We start from the raw sequence: 24,513 nt of genomic DNA, 5'->3' as shown, positions 1-24,513 counted from the left end.
AATGATAATAAATGACTATGTTACTGGTTTGTGTATTTAATATACTATACTTTTAATCGTTATTTTAGAGTGTACTCCTACTTATAAAAAAAGTTAGCTATGAAATGGCCTCAAGGAGGCCCTTCAAGAGGTTTTCCAAAAGAAGTCATTGTTGTCATAGGAGATGACAGCTCCATGCTTGTATTATTGCTCCTGAAGACCTTCCAGTAGGACAAGATGCAGAGGTGGAAGACAGTGATATTGATAATCTGGACCCTGTGTAGGCCTAGGCTAATGTGTGTGTTTGCATCTTAGTTTTTAACAAAACATTTTAAAAAGTAAAAAAAGAATTCTGAAAACTTATAGAAAGAAACTTTATAGACTAAGAATATAAAGAAACATGCAGCAGCTCACACCTGTAATCCCAGCACTTTGGGAGGCTGAGGCTGGAGGATATTTTGAGGCCAGGAGTTCAAGAACAGCCTGAGCAACATAGCAACATAGCGAGACCCCTGTCTCTACAAACACTAGTAAAATTAGCCAGGCATAGTGGTGTGTGCCTGTAGTCTCAACTACTTGGGAGGCTGAGGCAGGAGCATCACTTGAATTGAACGGTTTTAGGCTGCACGAGCTTGAGATATGATTGTACCACTGCATTCCAGCCTGGGTGACATAGTGACACTCTGTCTCTGAAAAAAAAAAAAAGAAAGAAAACAAAATAAAATATTTTTTGTATGGCTATATGATGTATTTGTGTTTTAAGCTAAGTGTTATTACAAAAGAGTCACAAATTTAAAAAAATGAAAAAGTTTATAAAGTAAAAAAGCTACAGTAAGCTAAGGGTACTTTATTATTGAAGAAAGAAAAAAAGTTTTAAATAAATTTAGTGTGGCCTAAGTATACACTGTTTATAAAGTCTATAACAGTGTGTCCTGGGCATTCACATTCACTCACTGCTCACTCACTGACTCACCCAGAACAACTTCCAGTCCTGCAAGCGCCATTCATAATAAGTGCCCTGTGCCGTTGTACCATTTTCTATCTTTTATATCATGTTTTGATTGTACCTTTTCTATGTTTAGACATGTTTAGATACATGAATACATAACACTATGTTACAGTTGCCTACAGTGTTCAGTACAGTAACATGCTGTGTAGATATGTAGTCTAGGAGCACTAGGCCTATAGCCTAGGTGTGTAGTAGGCACACCATCTTTGGTTTGTGTAAGTGCACTCTGATGTTCCCACAACAATGAAATTGCCTAATGGCGCATTTCTCAGAATGTATCTCCATTGTTAATTGACCCATAACTGTACATATATCTCATATATGTATCTCCTATTGGTTCTGTTTCTCGGAAGAACCCAAACTAATACAGACTTTTGGTACAAGGGTGGTTCCAGAGGAACAAAATTTTCAGGATGAATTTTCTGAATGATTCTGAATTTTCTGGCATGGGCTCTCTAATCTGGTTGGATGGAAAGATGATGATAACTCTATTTCCCACAGCAAAGAGAGCACTGATGAGCTAGGTGTGATCTGGCAATAGAGATAAGCTAAATATCTCCCCAGGGCACTCCTAATCAACCGCTTAGAAGTAGCAAGGAGCTGGGTGACTGTGTGTATGATACTGTCAAACATTTTTGGAAAACTAACATATGATGCAGTTGGCTGGTTGCTCCTATTGTCACCAAAGTGATATAAGAAAAGGATGAGCACAGGGATTTGAATTCCCAGTTCAAGAGCTGCCTAAATTACCGGAACAGTCTACGTCTGCCCTACAGGAGACCCTTATCTCCTGTAGCTGTAGGGCTGAGATTGCTGGAATTTAAACACAGAACCTCATCCTGTGGTTGGCTGCATTCCAACACGATTGGAACTCCCAGCCTCAAGGGTGTCTGCAGGTAAAGCGAGGGCACTGACTGGGAAAGAATGGGATCCGGTTCCTTGGAAAGGGGACGTGTGGGAAGACTGTGATGGAGCTGTGGCATTGCGGCCCTAAATTCTCTCCCGTGAAAGGGGTCTCCTCACCCCCAGTGGAAGCATCCGGTCTGAGGGCGTCAGCTCTGCATTGCCTGAGGAGACTGAAATGGCCTCCCCTGAGGCAGTTGCCATGCAAGACAACGTGATTCCTGCAGGAATCATGTCACTGGAAACTCAGTAAGGCCTTGGGAGCACTTTCACACTGCCTTGGTGGCACTCTGAAAAGAATAACCAAAAAGAGGACGCGTTCTCCTCTCTTTTTTTTTCTTTTTGAGACAGAGTCTCGCTCTGTTGCCCGGGCTAGTACCGTGGCGTCAGCCTAGCTCACAGCAACCTCAAACTCCTGGGCTTAAGCGATCCTCCTGCCTCTGCCTCCCAAGTCACTGGGACTACAGGCATGCGCCACCATGCCCGGCTAATTTTTCTATATATATATTTTTAGCTGTCCAGATAATTTCTTTCTATTTTTAGTAGAGACAGGGTCTCGCTCTTGCTCAGGCTGGTCTCGAACTCCTGACCTCGAGCAATCCTCCCGCCTCGGCCTCCCAGAGTGCTAGGATTACAGGCGTGAGCTACCACGCCCGGCTGCATTCTGCTCTCTACACTCCTGTCTTCACTCTGCATCACTGTGGAGTTTTCATGCCTAGTGGGCCTCTGTGTAATGGCAGGGGCTTCCGCCCAGGAGAGGGCACTGCTGGGGTGTTACAGTCCTCCCAGGTGTGGAAGTTGTTGGGTGGTAGCTGCAGGAGCTTTTATGAACATGGGGCTGGGGATCCTGTGCAAGTGGGGAGAAGGAAGAACCAAGGAGATGTTGATGAGACCCCGTGTGTATCCACAGGCTGGGAAAATATGGTTATATTTGGGGTTGTGGAAGAGGCTACTAGCTGCCCACCAAATCCGAATTTCTAATTCTTTCTGGGCACACACCCTGCAGTTAGGTGTAACCTGTTGTTGAGTCCTAGCCAATAGAGTATGAGTGGAGGTTATGTGTACCACATGGGGGCCTGGCCATAGAAACCTCCTACTGTGTGATCTTCCATGTGTTCTTTTCTCACAGTGATCCTCGAAGGAATGTTCTGAGGAGAGCAGGGCCTTTGCTGTCCCAGATCTGTGTAGAACAAGCTCCACTGACAAACAGGAAACATTTTGGACTGTTTGTGTGGTTGAACAATAAACTTCCATTATGTTTTTGCCAAAATAGTTTTTAGACATATTTGTAATAGAAGTTAGCCTACCTAATTAATCCAGGGGCTCCTCTAAGATTTTATATAACCTGCTACCATGTATACCTGCAATGTAGGTGTTCAGGAATGGAAACGGAGGCTCAGAGATCACTGAAGATTTTTGAGAACACGAGTCAGCTATGATGAGGCTGAACCTGAAAATGCCTTGGGCCAGTGTACGGTGCTTGGCAGGATTTTCAAAAGGGAAGAAAACATGACTGCAGCTAATAGAGCTTTCTAGGAGTGGTAGCAGGAAGAGGGGCTTCCTGTAAAGTATTCATTAAGTCCTTTAACTTGGACATGGAATTCAAAAAAGCCCAAGCTCTTCCTAGAGAAAGAGATGCAAAGCATGTGAGAGGAAGCCAGTTCAATTTATTGCTGAATAATGAAATTGCCCTAAAACTTAGTGCTTAAAACATCAATATTCACTTTTAAAAAAATTATCTCTCATGGTTCTGGGTGCTCACTGGGCTCATCTAGATGGTTGTCACTTAGGGTGTCTTGTGCAGCTGTGGTCAGAAGGGGCTGGAGGTATCTTGACAACGTCTCACCTCAGATGCCTGGTGTTGTGATTGATGCTGATTGACAGCTGCAACCTGGGGGCCGGCGTGGGGGGCTCAGCCAGAACCCCTACATGTGGCCTGGGCTTGGCATCTGGGTTCTGAGGAGTGTCCCAAGAAGACTGAGGGGGCGGGTGCTGGCTGGCCTTTTCTGTTAATCATCTAACTTTGGAAGTCATGTAGAGTCCACTGTACTCTTTATTGGTTGCAGCCATCACAAACCCCCCCAGCCACATTCAAGGGAAGAAGTGACATAGACTCCACCTCTCAATGGAAGGAGTGTCAAGGAATTTTGGGACACATTTAAAAACTATTAAACTACTACAACTACTATCACTGGACTGTAACACAATTTTCTTGTCTTTTTCCTCCACTAGAAAGCAAGTTCCTTTTTTTTTTTTTGAGACAGAGTCTCGCTCTGTTGCCCAGGCTAGAATGAGTGCCGTGGCATCAGCCTAGCTCACAACAACCTCAGACTCCTCGGCTTAAGCGATCCTCCTGCCTCAGCCTCCCGAGTAGCTATGACTACAGGCATGTGCCACTATGCCCGGCTAATTTTTTCTATATATATTTTTAGTTGGCCAGATAATTTCTTTCTATTTTTAGTAGAGACGGGGTCTCGCTCTTGCTCAGGCTGGTCTCGAACTCCTGACCTCAAGCAATCCACCCGCCTCGGCCTCCCACAGTGCTAGGATTACAGGCATGAGCCACCCGCCCGGCCTAGAAAGCAAGTTCCTTGAGGGCACTGGGGACTCTTATTTGTGTTTGGATCCGCACTATGGAGTAGGCATTGAATACATGCTTGCTAGGTGAATGAATGAATTAGCATAGGAACATCGGAAGTTTCAATAAGGTGTCACTAGAGAATGGATGTTCAATTTGTGAGTAGTAAAATACTTGAAGGAACTACCTTCTGCAACCTAATTTTGAAGTCAAAGGGAGCCATTAAAGTTTTAAAAATGTAGAGTTGTCATTAACGAAGATTAATGTTTCAGTTTGCTAGGATAGATTCGGGGATGCTGAGAGAGGAGCAAGGGGAGAGTTTGGAGCGTCTATCCAGATGAGATGTGATGAGGATCTGACTTAGACTAGAGCAGGGCTTGTGAAAGATGTCGAAAAGAGAGAATCAGCAGGTCTAGCAAGGACTGAGGCAGTGGAGAGAGAGAGAAAAAGACAACTGAGCGTTGGACCTGGATGGCTGGGAGAATGGTAGGGTCATAACAGAAATAGGGAATCGGGGTGGGTAGGAGCACCACTGAAATGCTAACGTCCTGTTTCCAGTCTCGACTCTTCCAAGCAGCTTCTTGGATATCCTCTTAACCAGATGCAGTATCTTTCTCCTTTCGACTCCCAAGCCCTTTGTTATACTTCTTTCACGTTGCCTAACTTACGCTACCTTGTACTGTGGCTCTGACCCTCTCATCTTTGTATCCCGAGCAGCACCTAATCTGGTCTTTGTGTGCTTCGCAAGCCATGGATGCGGCTTTAGTTATCAGTGCTACTTGGGTCGGGACCATGGTGAGCAGCTCTCCCAAACTGGCTTTACCGTTTTACTGCTATTTTTCCATGTGTCGTTTCTTTTATTTTTCCCTGCGGTCGCTTTATTTCTTCTGATAGATTCTTTTTTTTTTTTTTTTGAGACAGAGTCTCGCTCTTTTGCCCAGACTAGAGTGCTGTGGCGTCAGCCTAGCTCACAGCAACCTCAAACTCCTGGGCTCAAGCAATCCTACTGCCTCAGCCTCCTGAGTAGCTGGGACTACAGGCATGCGCCACCATGCCCAGATAATTTTTTCCTATATGTTTTTAGTTGTCCAGATAATTTCTTTCTATTTTTTAGTAGAGGCGGGGTCACGCTTTTGCTCAGGCTGGTCTCAAACTCCTGACCGCGAGTGATCCTCCCACCTTGGCCTCCCAGAGTGCTAGGATTACAGGCGTGAGCCACCGCGCCCGGCCTTCTGATAGATTCTTACATTCTTTTCTTATAACTTTTCTAGGTCAAAAAAGTATATCAATAAACTATCCCATTTTGGTTTTATTGAACAATGCATGAATTGATAGTTTGGCAAGCACTGTTTCTGCCTGGAGTCCTTGGCAATAGTCCAGATCCGACGTGTGTTGTCAGAGGGGATTCTCTTCCTTACTCTGGATGTTTCCTTGTGGAAATACCTCCTGCTGGGAGCTGAGTTCTGTGTGAGCCACAGAACTAGGGAGATCCTTGCTTTAATTTGTGAGCGCCCTGCTTAGGTAGAGAGTGCTAGGCTGGCAAATTCCACCTATACTCAGGGCCAAGGAGGAAATTGTGGAAGGACTGGCCTTAAATTCAAGTGGCTTGTTCACAGGCTTGCGAGTGCAAAATTCTCCAAAAGTCACAGGGTGGGTTTCAGGGTGATACAGTTAGGTTTGCTGGTATTGCCTATGTCCTTAAGGTCACCCTAACTTGTTATTGAAATTAAAAAGTGGAAGAAAATCTAGTGTCAGGGTATCTGGCAGAGATATTTGTCCTTTCCTAGGGGCACAGGCTTCAGAGCGTCAGCAACAACCTCAGTTCAAGAGTCCGCTGAGGGTGCTTTTTCCAGCCAAAACACACATGGGGATGAAAGGAAAGCCCTCCCTAAGGGGAAGGCTTTTTAGGTCTTAGTGATTCCATAAAAGAGGCTGTGGCAGAAGCCATCAAAGAAGCACATGATTGAAAACGTCTGTCCTCTTCACATTGTGGAATAAATGTGGAGGTCGGGCTAGGAGAGCTCACCAGCGAGGAGAGCTCGGGACTCACGGGGAAATGGGAAGTAAAAAGTTCCACGTAGGAGGGTCCCCATATGGCAAGTACAGAATGCCCAAACTGACCTTTTTCTCCATGCTTTGCCCGTGGTGTTTATGTTCACAGGACGTGGGATCTGAACAGTTGACATAGGCTGTCTGGCACCGAGGTGAGGTTTTTAAGTACGATTAAGATTTTCTCCTCTTTCGCTGTGACGAGGCATCTTGTGGGCATCTGTGGAGTATGTATCTTGCTCTGTAAACTATGTCTTGCTCCTGCTCTGTATTCCCATCTTGCTCCCCCTCAGTAAATTTCACCTCATGCTAGCCTTAAAAAAAGTTTTTTTTTCCTCCTTCCTTCAGATACTGTTGAATTTCTTCTTCAGGCTTTGGCAACATTAAGTGCTGTGTTCTGGACATACAATTTTAATTTTGTCTGATATGATTGCTTTGGGGTCTGGGAGTGGCTTGTTTTCTAAATTTTGTGGTTGTGGGGCTGGTGTTGTGATATTCTTGTGTCTCATTAACTCTTTGGACTTTTAAAAACCCAGGTTCTTGGAAGATGGCCTTGGAACTCATCCTGTCCCTGGAGGCTTGGAGGAACTAACCCAGTTGAGCCCAGGCTGCAGCTGCTGAAAGAACCACACCTCGGCCCACGGGGTTGGAGACCCTCTAGCTGAGATTCAACACAAATACAAATTGGGATTAATGGTCTTGTGACTTTAACAAAGGAATTTTGGACTTCCGTTACTTTTGACTCTAATGTCGTAGTTTCAGTTTGTGATGGGATTTGAACTGTAATTTTGGAGTTTGATAATGGGAGGGTTTTCTGTTATTGTTCAAATTAGAGACACCTCTTTATTGTGGCATTTCATTGTTGGAGCTTCTTTGTTGTTGGTTTTTTTTTTTTTTTTTGAGACAGAGTTTCCCTCTGTCACCCAGATGAGGGTGCAGTGACATCATTGTAGCTCACAGCAACCTCAAACTCCTGGGCTCAAGCGATCCTCCTGCTTCAGCCTCCTGAGTAGCTGGGACTATAGGTGCATACCACCATGCCCGACTAATTGTTTTATTTTAATTTAATTAATTAATTAATTTTTGAGACAGAATCTTGCTCTGTTGCCCTGGGTAGAGTGCAGTGACATCATTATCACTCACAGCAACCTCAAACTCCTGAGTTCAAGCGTTCTTCTTGTCTCAGCCTCCCGAGTAGCTGGGACTACAGGTGCACCACAACACCTGGCTAATTTTTTCTATTTTTAGTAGAGACGGGTCTCGCTCTTGCTCAGGCTGGTCTTGAACTCCTGAGCTCAAGTGATCCTCCCACATTGGCCTCCCAGAGTGCTAGGATTACAGGTGTGAGCCACCATGCCCGGCCTGTGAGCTTCTTAATACCATTTTTAAATCTCATTTCTGATCTCTGATAGCTATCTTCGATAACATGGCTGGATGAAATTTGAGATGGGAAATGGAACAGGAAGTGAATTTCCTTGGATAAAGAATATATTTAATGTTACCATATTGTTTGGAATCACTTTGGAGCTTCTGGGGCCGGCGGTGTGGAGGACACAGACGAGGAGCAGGGTGGCGTTGGTGCGTGGCTCTGTGAGCGCGAGAACAGGGCTGCCCCTGTTAGCTTCCTAATCACCTCCCACAGGTGGACGGCTATGCCCTGGGTGATCATATCTTCTTAATCGCCAAGACTGTCACGTTCAAGAAAAAAAACCTTGGGAATGTTAGTGGGGAAATGTTCCTATTGGTACTGACAGATCTTTCCTGAAGGGGAGAGAGAGCTCCCTGGCATGACTCTCCCAGCCACTCTCCCTCCCTCACTTTGCCCTGGGAAGGTGGAGTAACTTCTCCAACTGTAAAGATGGGAAGAGTAACCGGCTTAGCCCTCCTCCCTCCTGGGAGAAAGCTGTCTGCTGGGAGGCATATTCTCTACGTGGAGAGGCCTCACCTGGCCCAGCCTTGCCTGGGTCTAGAAGGGTAATTCTGTCTAATTCTAGGGTTCACTTAGCCCCCATTTGGCTTCCACACTAAGCTAATTCCTCTATCTCGGCCTTTATTGCTATTGAAGATAACATTTTGACCTCATTTGCTGCTTTCGTTTTATTTCTCCATTTCTCTAGAACTTGAAGGGGGAAGAGGGATGCTATTTATTTAGGCCCCTCAGAGACCCTAACATTGTGAATATGATAGTTACTCTGAGTAACACTAGTGATTATTTTCTAAATGTCCTATTCATACTGTTTTTAAATTTTTTTTTTTTTTTTTTTTTTTGAGACAGAGTCTTGCTCTGTTGCCCGGGCTAGAGTGCCGTGGCATCAGCCTAGCTCACAGCAACCTCAAACTCCTGGGCTCAAGCGATCCTCCTGCCTTAGTCTCCCGAGTAGCTGGGACTACAGGCATGTGCCACCATGCCCGGCTATTTTTTTTTCTATGTATATTTTTAGCTGTCCATATAATTTCTTTCTATTTTTAGTAGAGACGAGGTCTCGCTCTTGCTCAGGCTGGTCTCAAACTCCTGACCTCAAGCCTCGGCCTGAGGCCTGCCTCAGCCTCCCAGAATGCTAGGATTACAGGCGTGAGCCACCACGCCTGGCCCCTATTCATATTTATATACACTTGTATCACTGGTCAATATTAACATGTAAAGTTTTAATTTCTGGTTTGTGTATCGGCATTATCACATCAGCTGGGGTTCCGGTGATGCTCAGGGTGACAATAAGCACCTCATTTTAATGAATCCCCATAATACTGGGCAGATTATGTAACACACCCCCTGCTCTTTCTAGGCCGTCATTGTGAGAGGTCTTGGCCTTAGTTCTTGTTGAACTGGGAAAGGAGGCAGGGGCCAGAGATGCCGTTACATGTGACTTGTTGTCTTCTTGAGATTTAGAGAGAGAAGAATATATTTCACTTTGATGGCAAAATTGCAGACGGGAAGACAAAACACAGGAGAGGGTAGGAGAGAGTCTAACTCTTCCAGCATGATCAGGAAGTGTTGAACTCAGAAGGAAAAGGAGAAAGAGCCCTGGACAACTTGATAAGATGCCCTTTTTTCCTTGCTGTATACTGAAGCATGCTTTTGATGAGGATGCTGCTGCTGCTACTGCTGCTGTTGGTGTTTGGAGATAATGTTGTTTGTTATTTATTGAGGCTGACTACTGAGTATCAGATAAATGCTAATGCTTAGTGTACATTATTTTGTTTAACCTTGGCCGCAATAAGCCCTGACAGTAATAGCTGTGTCTGATAGTAGGTGATATTATTCCTATTTTACACACGATGAAGCTGAAGCTCAGAGAGGCAAAGTAACTTTTTCAAGGTGATACAGCTCAAAGCCTCTAGTGAATGGTTAGAATTCACTTTGGTTCGTTCATTCAATCAACCATTTCTCAGGTACTCACTGAGCATGTTGCGTCAGCCGTTGTTCTTAGTGCAGGCAACAGAAACCAAGTCTGGTTGATTTTAGCAGAAGAGGAATTTAATAAAGTGATTCTGAATTGCTCGCAGAAATGCCAGGAGAGTCGTGTGTGGAAGCTTCATAGCAGGGACAATGGTCAGAACCTGGCTGCCTCTGTTGCCACGGCCTTGGTCCTGTCGCAGACTCTTTAGCGTGCAATGCCCACCCACTGCAGCTGGAATCTGGGTGCTGCTGTGAACATCACCTCCTCCTCCATTTTGCTGCAGCTGTCCCCAGAGGCTCCGTGGTCCCTGCTTTTTGGCATCTCTGCCTCTGGATTCAAAGCCTGGGCCTGTGATGAATGCAGCGTGCATGGGTCTGCTCCAGAGCTGGTGGGGCGGAGTGGGGACACGTTTCCTGCACCCTCATCTTCTCTCTTGGGAGGTTGGCTCTGCTTCCAAGACTCATGATGAGGAATTCCCCAAATGTGGCAGAGGTTCGATGGTAGGCAGCCGAAGGAACAACACATGGTTGCATGTATGTCTGCCATGTGTGTGACACTGTTAGACATGGTGGACAATACAAAGATGAATCTGACCCAGAGCTTGCCGTCAGAGACCTTACCGCTCACAATTATCTTCCTGTGAGCATGCACATTTATTTGGCGTCATAGTGTGCAAAGTTTGTTCACTCTGATTGTTTTATTGGGTTCCCCGATAGCCATGTAGGGTAGGCAGAACTGATGTGATGTCTGTTTTATCTTCAAAGACATTGGGAAGTTGGGTGATGGGCTAAGGCCTCGCCAGTGGTGAGCAGCAGGGCGAGGACTGGAGCCGGTCTCCTGACCTCAGGGCGGGTGCTGAGCCCACCAGAGGTAAGACTCGTGCACAGACACCACATGGTTTCCTGCGTGTTTCTCACTCCTGAGATCAGGGTGCATCTTATAATCCCTGGCATATCATCGTTTAATTGGCAGCTATTTGTTCCTGGTGGGATATAAAATATTGGAGCATCTTCGGTTCATGAAGTCTTAGATTCATCGGAATGCAGTCACTAAGATGGGAGTAGAAGGGACATAAAGGAGGCCTGAGAGATGGGGAGGCTTGTGGAGGAATTGCCCTTATCTGCAATTCTAAACTCCAAAGGACTCTGAAAAAAAGTGGAGGTTTTTTTTTCTCTTTTCCAAATTTGGCACCAAAACTCATTTGGCAACAAAACCTGACCTGAACCGATGTCAAGTAATTTATAATCTTTAGTTATTCCAGTTATCATGAAGATCGATATGTTTAGCTGCAGACGTATTAATGTTTGACAGTGGAGTGTTATCCCAGTCCCTGGGGGCAGGTGGAGGAGCAGGTGTTACCTAATTTTGCGTCTGTGTACTGTCTTGCCTTTTAAAAATCTGTAAAATTCTGTATTTCAAAACACATCTGGACCCAAGGATTATAGATATGGGGTTGTATCTGAAGTGGGGCTTGATTGGTGGGTAGAATTTATTTATTTTTAATTTTTATTTTTTTAGAGACAGGGTCTTGCTTTGTCACCCCAGCAGGAATGCAGTGGTTTGATCACAGCTCACTGCAACCTTGAACTCCTGGGCTCAATTGATCTTCCTGCCTCAGCCTCCTGAGTAGATGGGACTACAGGTGCGCACCACCAGGGCTGGCTAATTTATTGTTTTTTGCAGAGACGGGATCTCACTATATTGTCCAGGCTGGTTTCTAACTCCCGTCTCTAGTGATCTTCCCACATTGGCCTTCCAAAGTGGTGAGATTACAGGTGTGAGCCACCGCACCTGGCCCAGTGGGTAGTATTTAGACGTTTGGAGACGTGGAAGGAATTTTAGGAAGAGGAAAAAGCATCACCCCATACCAGCTTGAGTCTAGGTGTAAGTCATTATCCAACCATTAAATCTGCCTTAAAGCAGAGATGCCTTGCATTTCTGATAATTACGCTCCTTTAATTCATGATTCATACACAACGGGAGGCTTGGACCTTCTGGGTTTGGCTTTCCCCTTTAGTATCAATCCCCTCCTTTTCCCACAAATCACCTGACTTCCCTGAAAACTCTGAAACACACCCTTTGGCTGAAAAAGAACATTAGGCAATCGGTGAAATTCCCCATTCCTCCTTTCTTTTCTGCAGCCCTGGCTAGAGGAATATCATTCCAGGGGAGGAGGATACTGTCCTTGTTTCAAAAGCAGAGGGAGCTCCAAGATCAAGGCTGAGCTACCCTTTCCCCATGTCACAGTCTCCCAGCCCCCTCTGTTTAGATCAGAGAATTTCGGACATGTGCACTCGGGTAGGGAATCGCATGGACAGAACCGGGACGGGGAGGCCAGCGGGAGGTTCCTGCAGAGGGAGCATCCAGGCCCCGTGCTGCCGTCGCTGGGAGCCGGAGGGGTCACCCAGCATGCCCACTGGCAGGAGCGAGAGGACTGGCCCGCTTGCTCCCATCAGCTTCTGAAGGTAAAACCTTAAAAACAAAGAGCAGAGCTTTGATGGAGGAGAAGAGAAAGGCAGAAAACCTCACTCAGGGGGGTCTGGGCAAAGCTGGAGCTCTGAAAAGGGCAGAATCAAAAACGGCTGAATATAGATAGACAGCCTCTTTCTCTTAGGCTCGCCCTGTCAATCCCCACTTCACCCTCCTACCGACCAGTTTCCAGGGTTAGAAACAATTTTGGCATGATTTTTCTAGGAACTGTGAGAAGATAGCTTGTCTTTTTAGTAAAGGTGAGAAAAAACCCAAAGAAACCCTGGAAAACTCATGCGGGACCTTTCCCACCTCCTTTCCTGTCATGCTCCTTGTCACTTGGCTGCCCCTTTTCTCCTTCCCCACGCAAGCCTGCCTCAATGGGCAGCACCCCCCTTCTCTGGCCACTTGTCCCACAATCCCTGCCTTCGCCTAGTGACAGAAGCTCACGCCTCCATCAGTGGTCGTTGGGAGCATCAGCAGAGACACATGCAGTAAAAGCACAGCAAAAGGAGCAGGTTCGAAGCCATAAGGGGTCACTGTGGAAGGGGAGGGAGGACTGTCCCAGATGGACGGTCATGATGTGCAGAGACCCCTGAAAACCAGGGTGGAAATGGGGACGTTGTTCTGTGAGGGCAGGAGAGAGGCGGATAGAATGGGGATGGGGGTGGAGGAGGAGAGCAGAGGAGAACTGGGGCAAGGTCCAGAGAAGCAACGGGACAAGGATAGGATTTAGTTCTAGTCTTGAAAACTAGTTGCAGTCAGACCAGGGAGGGTGTGAGGGGCCTGGTGCCCTGTGGTGATGATTAGTGACATGGCTCTGCTTAACCTCTGTGTTATTCTCATGAAGGTGACACTGAACCGCAGGTGACCCCTCGCCACCAAAGCAGGTGCCTGTGTTTGTCAGATAAGGCCTGCCACCCCTTCAGCTCCAAAGTCCAGAGGTGCAGAGGGCTGGCACCAAGAGGCGGGCAGCTCACCAGGACGGACACATCACCAGAGATGTGGTAAGTGGTTGGGGTCTCCGGAGATGTACGTGCACTCCATTCCCTTCATCTTCTCCAGAAAAGGGCCCCCCATCTAAGCCTGGGTTTTGGTTTGACCTAAGCCTTTTCATCATTCCAACTTGAGATTGTCCTCCATGGCCTGTTGACCACCCCACTCCTTTCCCCTTCCTTGTGCCTGTGACAAAGGAGAGAGCTCTGCCCTAGGCTGCTGGTACCTGGGTCACCCACCTCTCTCTGCCTTTTTTCAGGTGCGTTGTCCTGTTTTCCCTTTTGGTGTCAGTTTGTGCTGAGCCTACCATGTACGGGGAGATCCTGTCCCCTAACTATCCTCAGGCATACCCCAATGAGGTAGAGAAATCTTGGAATGTAGAAGTTCCAGAAGGGTACGGGATTCACCTCTACTTCACCCACGTGGACATGGAGCTGTCAGAGAACTGCGCATATGACTCGGTGCAGGTATTTATGAGCACATGAGGAACAGAGGTGGGAGACCAGGGCCGGGTGGTGGAATAAGGACGTAGGAGGGAGTGGCACTGGCACACCGGGAACTGGTGTCAGGTAGTCCTAAGGGGGTAAACGTCCTACTCTTTCTGTCCCCTTTTCTGTCACTGCCATGCCAAAATATTACCCCTTCCTAGCGTCATTTTGACTCTTCTCTTAGATAATGTCAGGAGGCATTGAAGAAGGGAGACTCTGTGGAAAAAGGACCAGCAAGAATCCCAACTCTCCAATTGTGGAAGAGTTCCAGGTCCCATACAATAAACTCCAGGTGATCTTTAAGTCAGACTTCTCCAATGAAGAGCGTTTTACTGGGTTTGCTGCATACTACGCTGCCATAGGTAAGGCTCGCCCTTCTGTGTGTGCCTTACTGACTTAGCTCGAAGACTAGAAGCGGGAAGAGCACCGAGCAACACATTAAATGAGAATTCTGTTCATAATTCTTACAAAGTGTTGACTTGCCCTGGGTCCCATTGTGGAATTCAAACACATGATCATATCTAGTGGCAATGATGATATGCATGGCGAGAATAGATGATAAACAGTAAGTTATTGAGAACCACTATGAACTGGGTACTATATTGGGGATTTTACCTATTTTAATATAGTCTTCACTTCAACTCTTCAAGGTAGGTATTATTATCTTTATATAAAGATAAGGAAAGTGAAGACTAGGAAAGTTACTAACTTGCCAAGAATCACACAAGTAAGGTGTGGTGTTCCAACCCATTCACCATGTGGCATTCGAACCTTCAAATTCTGGGTGCTTCTACATCTATCTCTAGGTTAGAATGAAGTTAGAACACAAAGGCAAACTATTGTTTAGATTTGGCAGAAGTACTGACATCTTGTAAAGCAATGACTGCACTAATTATTCCTCCCTGCGGAAGACACTGTCACAACGCTGGGCCTGCAGTGTTGTCTCGGGAGCTGACACGCTCGTACGTGAGCACAGTCAAGGGTCTCCGGCGTTAAGAGCCCCCTTATGGCTGTACAATGGTAGGGCTCAACTCTGGCACCGTATTTCAGGAGAGGAATGTAGGATAATCTCATCCTGGAATGTGGTTCCTTGAGGGTCTTCAAGCAATGGGCCTTTCCTACTTTTTCTTCACTTTGCAGTTTTGGCTTTAACCTCGTTCTCCCTTCTCAGTGATTGTTCTTGACCTCAGTCTCTCTCTCCTCTTTGTAGATGTAAATGAGTGCACAGATTTTGTCGACGCTCCTTGTAGCCACTTCTGTAACAACTTCATTGGTGGTTACTTCTGCTCCTGCCCTCCGGAATACTTCCTCCATGACGACATGAGGAATTGCGGAGGTGAGCGTGGCGTCGAGAGCCTGTGTGCTTCCTGGGATTTGGAATGGCTTGAGGCCGCAGAATGAGCTTTGTCCACCCTTCCAGTTTTGATTAGGCCCAGCCTTCTTTTGGCGTCTACTCTTAGTTACTTGTAAGCTGAGGGGGAGCCACAGAGGGGAGGACGAGAGGGCCACAGGGTAGAGTTAGCTAAGTGGAGAAGAGAGAGAGATGCCTGGAAGAGTCTACCGGGGGCCGTTCATAACCATAACGGGCTCCGTCATGAGCACGGAGGGGAAGCCTAACGGGCACTGGCCATTCCTCCCGGTATGGGTGGGTGTGTAACTGCCCTGCGTGGGCGCTGGTCAGGGTGCGGATCCCAGGCTAGTCTGGACGGAGGACTGTCAGGAAATGGGAGAAGGAATCCTAGAACAGGGCAGGAGCTCCTTTGCCTCACTCCACATTTCATTCTTCTTTCTCTTTTTCTCCCCCAGTCAATTGTAGTGGGGATGTATTCACTGCACTCATTGGGGAGATCGCAAGTCCCAATTATCCCAATCAATACCCAGAGAACTCACGGTGTGAATACCAGGTCCTGCTGGAGCAGGGGTTCCAAATAGTGGCGACTGTGCAGAGAGATTTTGACGTGGAACCAGCCGATTCAGATGGAAACTGCCCTGACAGTTTAGTTGTGCGTGATGGTTGGTTAATTCCCTCACCCCCCACTCACATGGAGAGAGTTCTCCTTGAAGACAAAATTATCTTTTCTCCTGCCCCCATTTCCTTTTTTTCCTTCTTCTTATTTTATGTTACATTTAATACCTGCCTTCTTTTTACCCCCTCCCCCCATTTTACCTCTTCCCTTTAGTTCTTTCTCTCTTCTCATTTCATCATTTTGTTTCCTTTCAGTTTATTGCAGGAGATCGGCAATTTGGTCCTTACTGTGGTGATGGATTCCCTGGGCCACTAAATATTGAAACCGGGAGTAATGCTCTTGTTATCATATTCCAAACCGACCTAACAGGGCAAGGAAAAGGCTGGAAACTTCGTTACCACGGAGAACGTGAGTAACCTAGAAGTGGCTCTTTGGTTGGGGATACCAAAGTCCCTGGACGATGTAGAATCAAAGCAGGTAGATTTTGTTTGGATAGAATCCTGAGATACTTCACTTCCTCAGGAAAATCTAAACCTGTCATTGGTTGCTTGAAATGCCTCTAGCTCTAGTAATCCCTCAACTGGACCTGCAAGTGCAGACAGCTTTGGGTTAGTTAGTAATGCCATGTTATCGTAGACATCTGCCATATTGGACTGTTAAGCATCAGGATTGAGGACAACTGGATGAATTTGGAAAGTGTGAAAATGATGTAAATTGAATAGAGAGTCTCCAACTATTCAGTAACATTTTTTTTCTGTCCCAATTTGTGTTCTTCCCAAGCAATCCCCTGTCCTAAGGAAGACACTGCCAATTCTGTTTGGGAGCCTGAGAAGGCAAAATACGTATTTAAAGATGTAGTGAAGATAAGCTGCCTGGAAGGGTTTGAAGTTGTGGAGGTAAAATACCGCCTGGGCTTCTCCCCATCCCGCCCCAGGTCAGGGTGAGCACACTGAAGCTGTTGAGTCGTTTGCCTAATGTACTTGTCTGGTCAAAGGGTCATACCTTTCCATAGGCAGAACAGCTTAAGATCTTTAGTTCTTCCTTGTGAGCGCTGGAGCCCCTTGGCCAGCTTGGCGTTGTCTCTCTCCTCAGTCTTCCTGGGGGTGGGAGCTGACTGACACCCTGGGGCAAAGCTGTCTTTCAGCCTCCTCTCCTGGGTCCTTTGGGTGGTTCTGCTAAGATGTCTCCAGGCTTCTTGTGATGAGGACTCCTTGTGGATCCAAGGCCAGAGATCAATTCCATTTTTGATTTTGCTTTTCCACATCTCTCTTTATAAATTAATGGTGATGTCTATTATTCTCCAGGGAAGTGTTGGCTCACCGTCTTTCTATTCTACTTGTCAAAGCAATGGAAAGTGGAGTAATTCTGAACTGAAGTGTCAACGTACGTGTCTCCTCAAGGGGGAAATTTTTTTCCCCTCCCAAAGGGAATTGAAAGAGCAGCACATCTAAATTCAAACGCATGGTTTCCTCTTAGGCTTGTGAGAGTGGCTTGGGTTTTTGAACGGAAGCCAGTCATGGAGGCTTTTCTAGTCCCAGCCCTGATCTGGTCCCAGGCCAGCTAGACAGGCAGGTTTCTTCCCAAGAAAGGCACTGTGGGGTTGGTAGAGCTCAGAGCCCCCTGTGGGTGCATTCCTGGCTTCCATGGGGCCCTCCACCGACCACTGAGAACCAAGTTCCTTCTTGCAGCTTTCAAGAGGCCATCTAGGTTGGCAAGTCTCAGTGGCTAGGGAGCTGAGTGCCACCAGTTGGGAAGGATGGCCAGAGGGAGGCTGGTGTGGGAAGAGTCATCCCAGGTGTGCTTATGGGTACAAAGTGGGGAAGGAGTGACATTGGAACTGGCCCTGTGACTCTTCCTGGGAGGAAGTGGCTGTCCTGACCATCAATCTCCTCCTTCCTCTTGTAGCTGTGGACTGTGGCATCCCTGAACCCATTCAGCATGGTAAAGCCAAAGATCCAGACAGCACTTTGTTTGGTTCTGTCACTCGCTACACTTGTGAGGAGCCGCATTACTACATGGAAAATGAAGGCAGTGGTATGTTTCTTCTACTAGAGAAAGAAGAGAGAAAGAGTAAGAAGGTGTTGGATGGCGAATTGCACAGTCTTTCTGGGTCAGAGAGAATTTGTAGAGAAATGAGGGAGATGGGACACACATTGTTCTTTCCCTGGCATGGTCTAAGGATACAGTTTTCACAGGGAGCAGGATGCACCGGCTCTAGGATCATTGCTAGGGAGTCATAGACTTCACAGCTGCAGCAGGAATTCCCCTACGGCATCCATTTCATATGGTTGTCCACCCTCTGGCCAGTTAGTTCATGTAAAACCCAGAGGAGCAATGCTTCCAGCTTCAAGTCACCATGCTATTATGACTGGCATTCTTGATATAGAGCCTTGGTTGTGCTAGATGAAGGGCTGGATTAGACACAATACATCTCACTACATCACTTTTTATTTGATTCAGTTTTTTTTTTTTGAATCTCACTCTGTTGCCCTGGCTAGAGTGCAGTGGCGTCTTTATAGCTCACAGCAACCTCAAACTCCTGGGCTCAAGCGATCCTCCTGCCTCAGCCTCCCGAGTAGCTGGGACTACAGGTGCACCACCACACCTGGCTAATTTTTCTGTTTTTTGTAGAGATCGATTCTTGCTCTTGCTCAGGCTGGTGTGAACTTCTGACCACAAGTGATTCTCCTGCCTTGGCCTCCCAGAGTGCTGGGATTACAGGCGTGAGCCATCATGCCTGGCCTTTGATTTGATTTTGTTTTATTTGATTTTTGTTTTCTTTTCCCACTTGAAGCATTTTCCCAATCTCTACCATAACCCTTTTTCCTTCTGCTTTTGAGATTTTTCTTTCCCCTCTCTTGGCAGGCTAGAGGCCTGAGGGATTGTTTGGGGGATGATCTCAAGAGTTTTTTCTAGCTGATTTGATCCGATCCCTTACTCAAATCCCGGAGGAACTGAGGCTCTGAATGAAAGGAGGGGTGGAGGAGACAAGATGTGGCGGCGCATGTGACCTGTGTTCTCCATGCTATTCCAGGAGAGTATCGCTGCACCGGTAATGGGAGCTGGGTGAATGAGGTGCTGGGCGCGGAGCTGCCGAAATGTGTTCCAGGTAATCAGGGCTGGGGCTGGGGTGGAGACATAGCCGCAGGTGCAGGCGAGTGGGTGTCACCTTCTGAAAGCAGCCCTAATCCTCTTGGGAAAGAACTTAAGGGTCCAGGCCTACCGGAGTGCAGCTCAGTGAGGAGGCAGCAACGCTGGGCGGGGGCCGGCCGGGCCCTGGGGAAGTCCTTCAGCCACACTGAGTCAGGCCGGCTGGGAGCAAACAGAAAAGCCAGTTGGTGGCAGAGTCAGGGCCAGTTAGGTTTGGTAGCGCGGTGGTGAAGGGACGTAGAATTGCTAAGACCAGGGCCTGAAAGCTGAGAGTGAGGAATCAACACTCGGAAACGAGACTAATTAAATCGCGTGGATATTAGATGAAAAGTTTATATGGCAACAAGATATAGAGGACACAGCAAATGGGGCGTGCAGGGAACTCAGAGTTGAGTAGAAGGCCGGAGCAAAACCAGGATAATAATAGTCATCCTGGGAGTAACAGCATTATCAGGAGCCAGGGACTGGGCTGATGCGTTGCATTTAGTGTCTCATTCACGTCCTTGTAACAGCCCTGTGAGGTAGGTGTTCCTGGTCTCATTTGAGAGATGAGTGGATTGAGTGCAAGCCCTGGAGTTAGCAAGTGGCAGGGGTGGGCTTTGATCAACTAGGGTCCATCCACGCTGTCTGATGAGGGATTTGGGTAAGCAGCTTCGTCTAAAATCCAGTTATATGGGGAATGGCAAAGCCATGACACCTGGAACCAGGCACTGGGGAGTGAGAGGCCAAGACCAAAGCAGGGCGCTGCGCCCTCTCTTCACTTCCCAGGCTGACCTGTGGGTTACCAGGAGGGACGCAGAGGCAATCAGGACTCCAGTGAAGAAGGCAACAAGGGTTTGGTCTGGGCATCAGAAGGAGGTAGAGAGGACAGAGTTTCCCAGCACTGGCTCCCGGTTGGGGCCTTGGCCTCATATGCTGAGCCTGGGCTGAGATGTGCCTCCAGAGAGCCTGAGTGTCAGGTGCTAGTGCATTTGGACAAGTCCTGGGCACACAGCCTCCGTTCAACCAACCTTGCCCACGCGCCCACTTGTGGCACTGGCAAGGTGGGAAGTTTAGGTAAGGCCAGGACAAGTCAGGTATTGAGAAGGTCGGCCAAATAGGGTTGACCATGTCATACTAGAGGATTTGCAGGAGGACAGCGTCTTTCCTGCTCCTTCCCTACCTCTCTTATTCCTTCCTAGTCTGTGGAGTCCCCAGTGAGCCCTTTGAAGAAAAACAGAGGATCTTTGGCGGATCTGACGCGAAGATTCAGAGTTTCCCCTGGCAAGTCTTCTTTAAGAACCCGTGGGCTGGTGGGGCTCTTATTGGTGAGCACTGGGTGCTGACGGCTGCCCATGTCGTGGAGGGAAACCAGCAGCCGCTCATGTATGCCGGGTCCACCTTAGTGCAGACCTCGCGTCTGGATGATGCCCAGATGCTCGTTGCTGAACGTGTGTTTATTCATCCGGGCTGGGAGGTGATGGATGACACAGACAAACGGAAGAATTTTGATAATGACATTGCACTGGTGCAGCTGAAAGACCCAGTGAAAATGGGACCCACTATTTCCCCCATCTGCCTACCGGGCACCTCCTCCGAATATAACCCTTCAATCGGAGACTTGGGGATGATCTCAGGTTGGGGCCGAACGGAGAAAAGAGATCGTGCTATCCGCCTCAAAGGGGCAAGGTTACCTATAGTTCCTTTATCAAATTGCCAACAAGTAAAAAAGAAAAAATCCAATATGGATGTAGAGTCCTACATTTTCACTGAAAACATGATCTGTGCTGGAGGAGAGAAGGGTGTTGATAGCTGTAAAGGGGACAGTGGTGGGGCCTTTGTTCTACAGGACCCCAGTGAAAAGAATCCCAAATTCTATGTAGCTGGCCTGGTGTCCTGGGGACCCGAGTGTGGGACCTATGGGCTCTACACACGGGTAAAGAACTATGTTGACTGGATAATGAAGACTATGCAGGAAAATAGCCCCAGTAAGGACTAAGCCATACACATGCCACCAGCCTCTCCATGGGGCACGACCGATCCATTGCTGTCAGTTCCTCTCAATAGTTCTATTATTTCACTGAGAGAAGACATGGGAGTATGATTTAAATAGAACTTGATTGTCACAATACCTGGCTGGAGGTAGAGTTTGATCACAGAATTGTGCTGGTCCTTTAGCTGTGGTTTGAATCTGTGGGGTCCTCTCCCCCGAATACCTACTGTAGATAATATGGGAGGGGCACTCCTATTTTGAACTATTCCACAGGGACACCTTAATTTCTTGTTTCCTCTTTACCTGTTTGCAATTCCATTTACTTTATCATTTTTGGTATCCATTGTCTACTTAGAATAAAGCATGTTTATAATCCAATTCTGGCTGACTTACCTTATTCCACGTCAAGATCTCAGAACCACAGTGGGACGAGGTGACTGAGTTCGGCTGTTATGTCACTGAACTCAGACATCTAGTAACTAATACTTAATTGTTATGAAAATACGGGATTCAGCTTCTCTCCTCTCTTCCAACTGAGATTTACTGAGTACTGTGGATTAGCATGAACATCACCAGTGCAAGGCACCATATTCTGCTTTTGAAACTCATTAAACATACATGAACCTCATTCAGAAGTCCATGCACAACAGTTAGCATTGTATACTTAAGATCTTCTTTAAGTATAAATGGTTTTCATATGTCACCTGAAAATTAATTTCCCTTTACTCATTTGTGTAATATAATGCAATATTATGACTTCATAAAAAAAGAAAAACCAAAGAAATTTAAATTGCTCTTGTCTGCTTTCCTGGTGGTTTTGATCCATTTGTCAGTCGGGCAACAATGTCCTCATTAGCTAGAGCCCTGTACCAAAATGTTACAGTTGAAAGCCCTAGTGAGGGTGGGCCCCAAGAATCTCCTGTCTGTTGTCCAGGGGAAGGAAGAGAAAAACTTCTCCCCAAAGAACGATTAGTGATGAAAATGACCACAGAGTAGAGACTTGGCATGTTTTAGACTGAGGACAGGAGAGCTATCTTAGGGTGTTTTATGAAAGCTGAGGATTCAGAATAAGTGTTGAGGAGGACGCTGGCCTGTTTGATGTGACACATGGCTTTCAGGAGAGCAGTTTTTATCAGAAGCCAAAAAAGGTGTGTTTGGGGCCCATCAAGAAAGGACTTTGATCTTCTGCAGACTAAGAGGGTTAAATTCGCCAGTCGACCTTAGCCTGGTAAACACATGGCGAGGTAACCAGAGGAACTCTAATTGAAGGGTCTGAAGAATCAAAGGGAATCGCAACAGGAGCCTCTGGAAGGATGGTGTCAAGTCAATCAAGCAGCATGGAGCCATTGTGTCATTCCTTAACTGCACACTTCCTAACTGCCTGCCCCCACCTGTCATGGCAGGTGCAATGGAATGTGCCCTGGACAGAAGTGTTTTGGGTGGGAGAAGGAATACTCCTCTAGGGATAAAAAGACATTGGAGAAATACTAAGATTTAGAAACATGAACTGTGGTAGAGACATTTTCCTTTCTTTTGATATTTGGGGTAATAGTAAAAAATTAACCTGGAATATAACAAGTAAGAGAAAAAGGAGGTTCATCCCTCCCAGAAAGACTCTTCAGTCTGTGTGGGCTCTGTCCTTGCTGTGGGCTGAGACCTTGGTGAAAGAAATTCCTCTTTGCTTTACTTCTGCCTCGTACAGTATGACGGAGGTGGGTCCAGTGTCATTAATGGTCCTGCATGATCACTTCCCTGGGCCAATGACAGGGAGGGATCCAAATGAGTCAGCAGCAGAGACCTCAGAGCTGGCAAGAGCTCATCACCAGGGCCGAGGGGGTTGGAAAGTCATTCATTATGGCTTACAGGGTATCAGTTGTAGCGCCTTGCAAATCGCTTGTGTCTGCTTCCTCTGAAACTCGGGAAAAGACACCTTTTTAAAGTGAGTGCATTGGCACTTTTCTCTGGTCAGAAGAAAATAGACTGGTGGATCAACAGCTCATGCCAGGGAGGAAAGAGTGTCCAGCAGTCAAGAAGACTTAATGGGAAGGAACCTCATTGAAACTGGACAGGCCCAGAAGGGCTAGAAGGGATTCTGGGACTCTCTAAAGTTGCTTTTACTGTGATTCCTAGAATCGGAAACATATTCTGTGGAAATGTGACTTTTTCCCTCTGAATATTTGTTATTTGTTTAAAATTAAAAATATGAGAAAGCTTTATTTAATCTTGATCAAATCCACAAACTCTGCCATTATTTAATTTAATCTAATTTATTTATTTATTTTATTTATTTATTTTTTTTGAGACAGAGTCTCTCTCTGTTGCCTGGACTAGAGTGCCATGGTGTCAGCCTAGCTCACAGCAACCTCAAACTCCTGGTTCAAGTGATCCTCCTGCCTCAGCCTCCCGAGTAGCTGGGACTACAGGCATGCGCCACCATTCCCGGCTAATTTTTCCCATATATATTTTTAGTTGTCCAGATAATTTCTTTCTGTTTTTAGTAGAGATGGGGTCTCGCTCTTGCTCAGGCTGGTCTTGAACTCCTGATCTTGAGTGATCCTCCTGCCTAGGCCTCCCAGAGTGCTAGGATTACAGGTGTGAGCCACCATCCCCAGCCTCTGCCATTATTTTTTTTATGATGATTTAACAAAAACCCTTTTTCTTTTGGACTAGAGAGTCACAGAAAGTTGCAAAGACAGTACAGAGAGGTGCTGTGATTCCTTCGCCAGTTTGCCCTAATGGTCGCATCTTACGGAACCACAGTACAATGTCAAAGCCAGGAACCTGATATTGGCACAATGTGTGTGAATAGTTTTGTGTTATCACATTGAAGGTTCATGTAACCATCACTACAATTGAGACACAAAACTATTCTATCACTGCAAAGGTCTCCCTCATGCTACCTCTTTATAGTCACACTCTTTTTAATTTTCTCTTACAGTTATAAAAAGATACTTTAAAAAATTTTTTTAATTAAAAAATTTATTATTATTTTTTTAGAGACAAGATCTCTTTCTGTTGCCTGGGCTGGAGCGCAGTGGTGTGATCACAGCTCACTGCAGCCTCCAACTCCTGGGCCCTATCAATCCTCCTGCCTCAGCCTCCCAAGTGGCTGGGACTGTAGGTGTGCACCACCACTCCTGGCCAAAAGATCCTTCTGAAAGATCCAGCTTCTCTCAGTTGTGCTAAGAGGATCAAGGAAAATGGATTTTGGGTATATCCACCCTTGAACCAAGAAAAGGAGCGACTGGACAAATGGGAGTGCTGGATAAAGTTTTGGCAACCGGAACCACAGTACAAAGAGCGTGGCAAAACCTAAAGGGAGAGTCCCTTGATGGATTTTGTTTCCTGGGGGTGCAGCTTGTGTTTTAAAAAATCTCTCTTCTTCTACAAGGGAATACAAAGGACATAGAAGACCAGCAACTGCCAGGAAGGAGCTCGTTCTAATTTTAACATTGCATCTGCCTGACCTCCAAATGGGCTGTTTGCAATCTGTATCCACCTCCCTTTATGTTTACTGTGGAAGCAAATTATTTCTTCTGTCTTCATTGCTTGGGA

At 46.6% G+C, this 24,513-nt stretch overlaps 1 protein-coding gene across 2 annotated transcripts; it reads left to right on the top strand.

The window, feature by feature from the left end:
• The first annotated feature begins 12,179 nt into the window (after positions 1-12,179).
• On the top strand, positions 12,180-21,336 carry C1S (complement C1s). 2 transcript variants are annotated; one of them, XM_045554430.1, is made up of 13 exons: positions 12,215-12,381; positions 12,822-12,903; positions 13,236-13,392; positions 13,641-13,848; positions 14,054-14,231; positions 15,080-15,205; positions 15,676-15,872; positions 16,091-16,244; positions 16,617-16,732; positions 17,141-17,219; positions 17,742-17,870; positions 18,871-18,945; positions 20,168-21,336. In XM_045554430.1, exons 3-13 carry the CDS (start codon positions 13,388-13,390, stop codon positions 20,962-20,964), a joined length of 2,064 nt encoding a protein of 687 aa, XP_045410386.1. In that variant the 5' UTR covers positions 12,215-12,381; positions 12,822-12,903; positions 13,236-13,387; the 3' UTR covers positions 20,965-21,336. The 2 variants fall into 2 exon arrangements, with proteins under 2 accessions (XP_045410385.1, XP_045410386.1); XM_045554429.1 differs by lacking the exon at positions 12,822-12,903 and having other exon boundaries at positions 12,180-12,381.
• Positions 21,337-24,513: the final 3,177 nt, after the last annotated feature.

Source organism: Lemur catta, chromosome 6 (assembly GCF_020740605.2).
Source record: "Lemur catta isolate mLemCat1 chromosome 6, mLemCat1.pri, whole genome shotgun sequence".
NCBI classification, from domain to species: domain Eukaryota; kingdom Metazoa; phylum Chordata; class Mammalia; order Primates; family Lemuridae; genus Lemur; species Lemur catta.
This window is presented reverse-complemented; position numbering and strand designations above follow the sequence as displayed.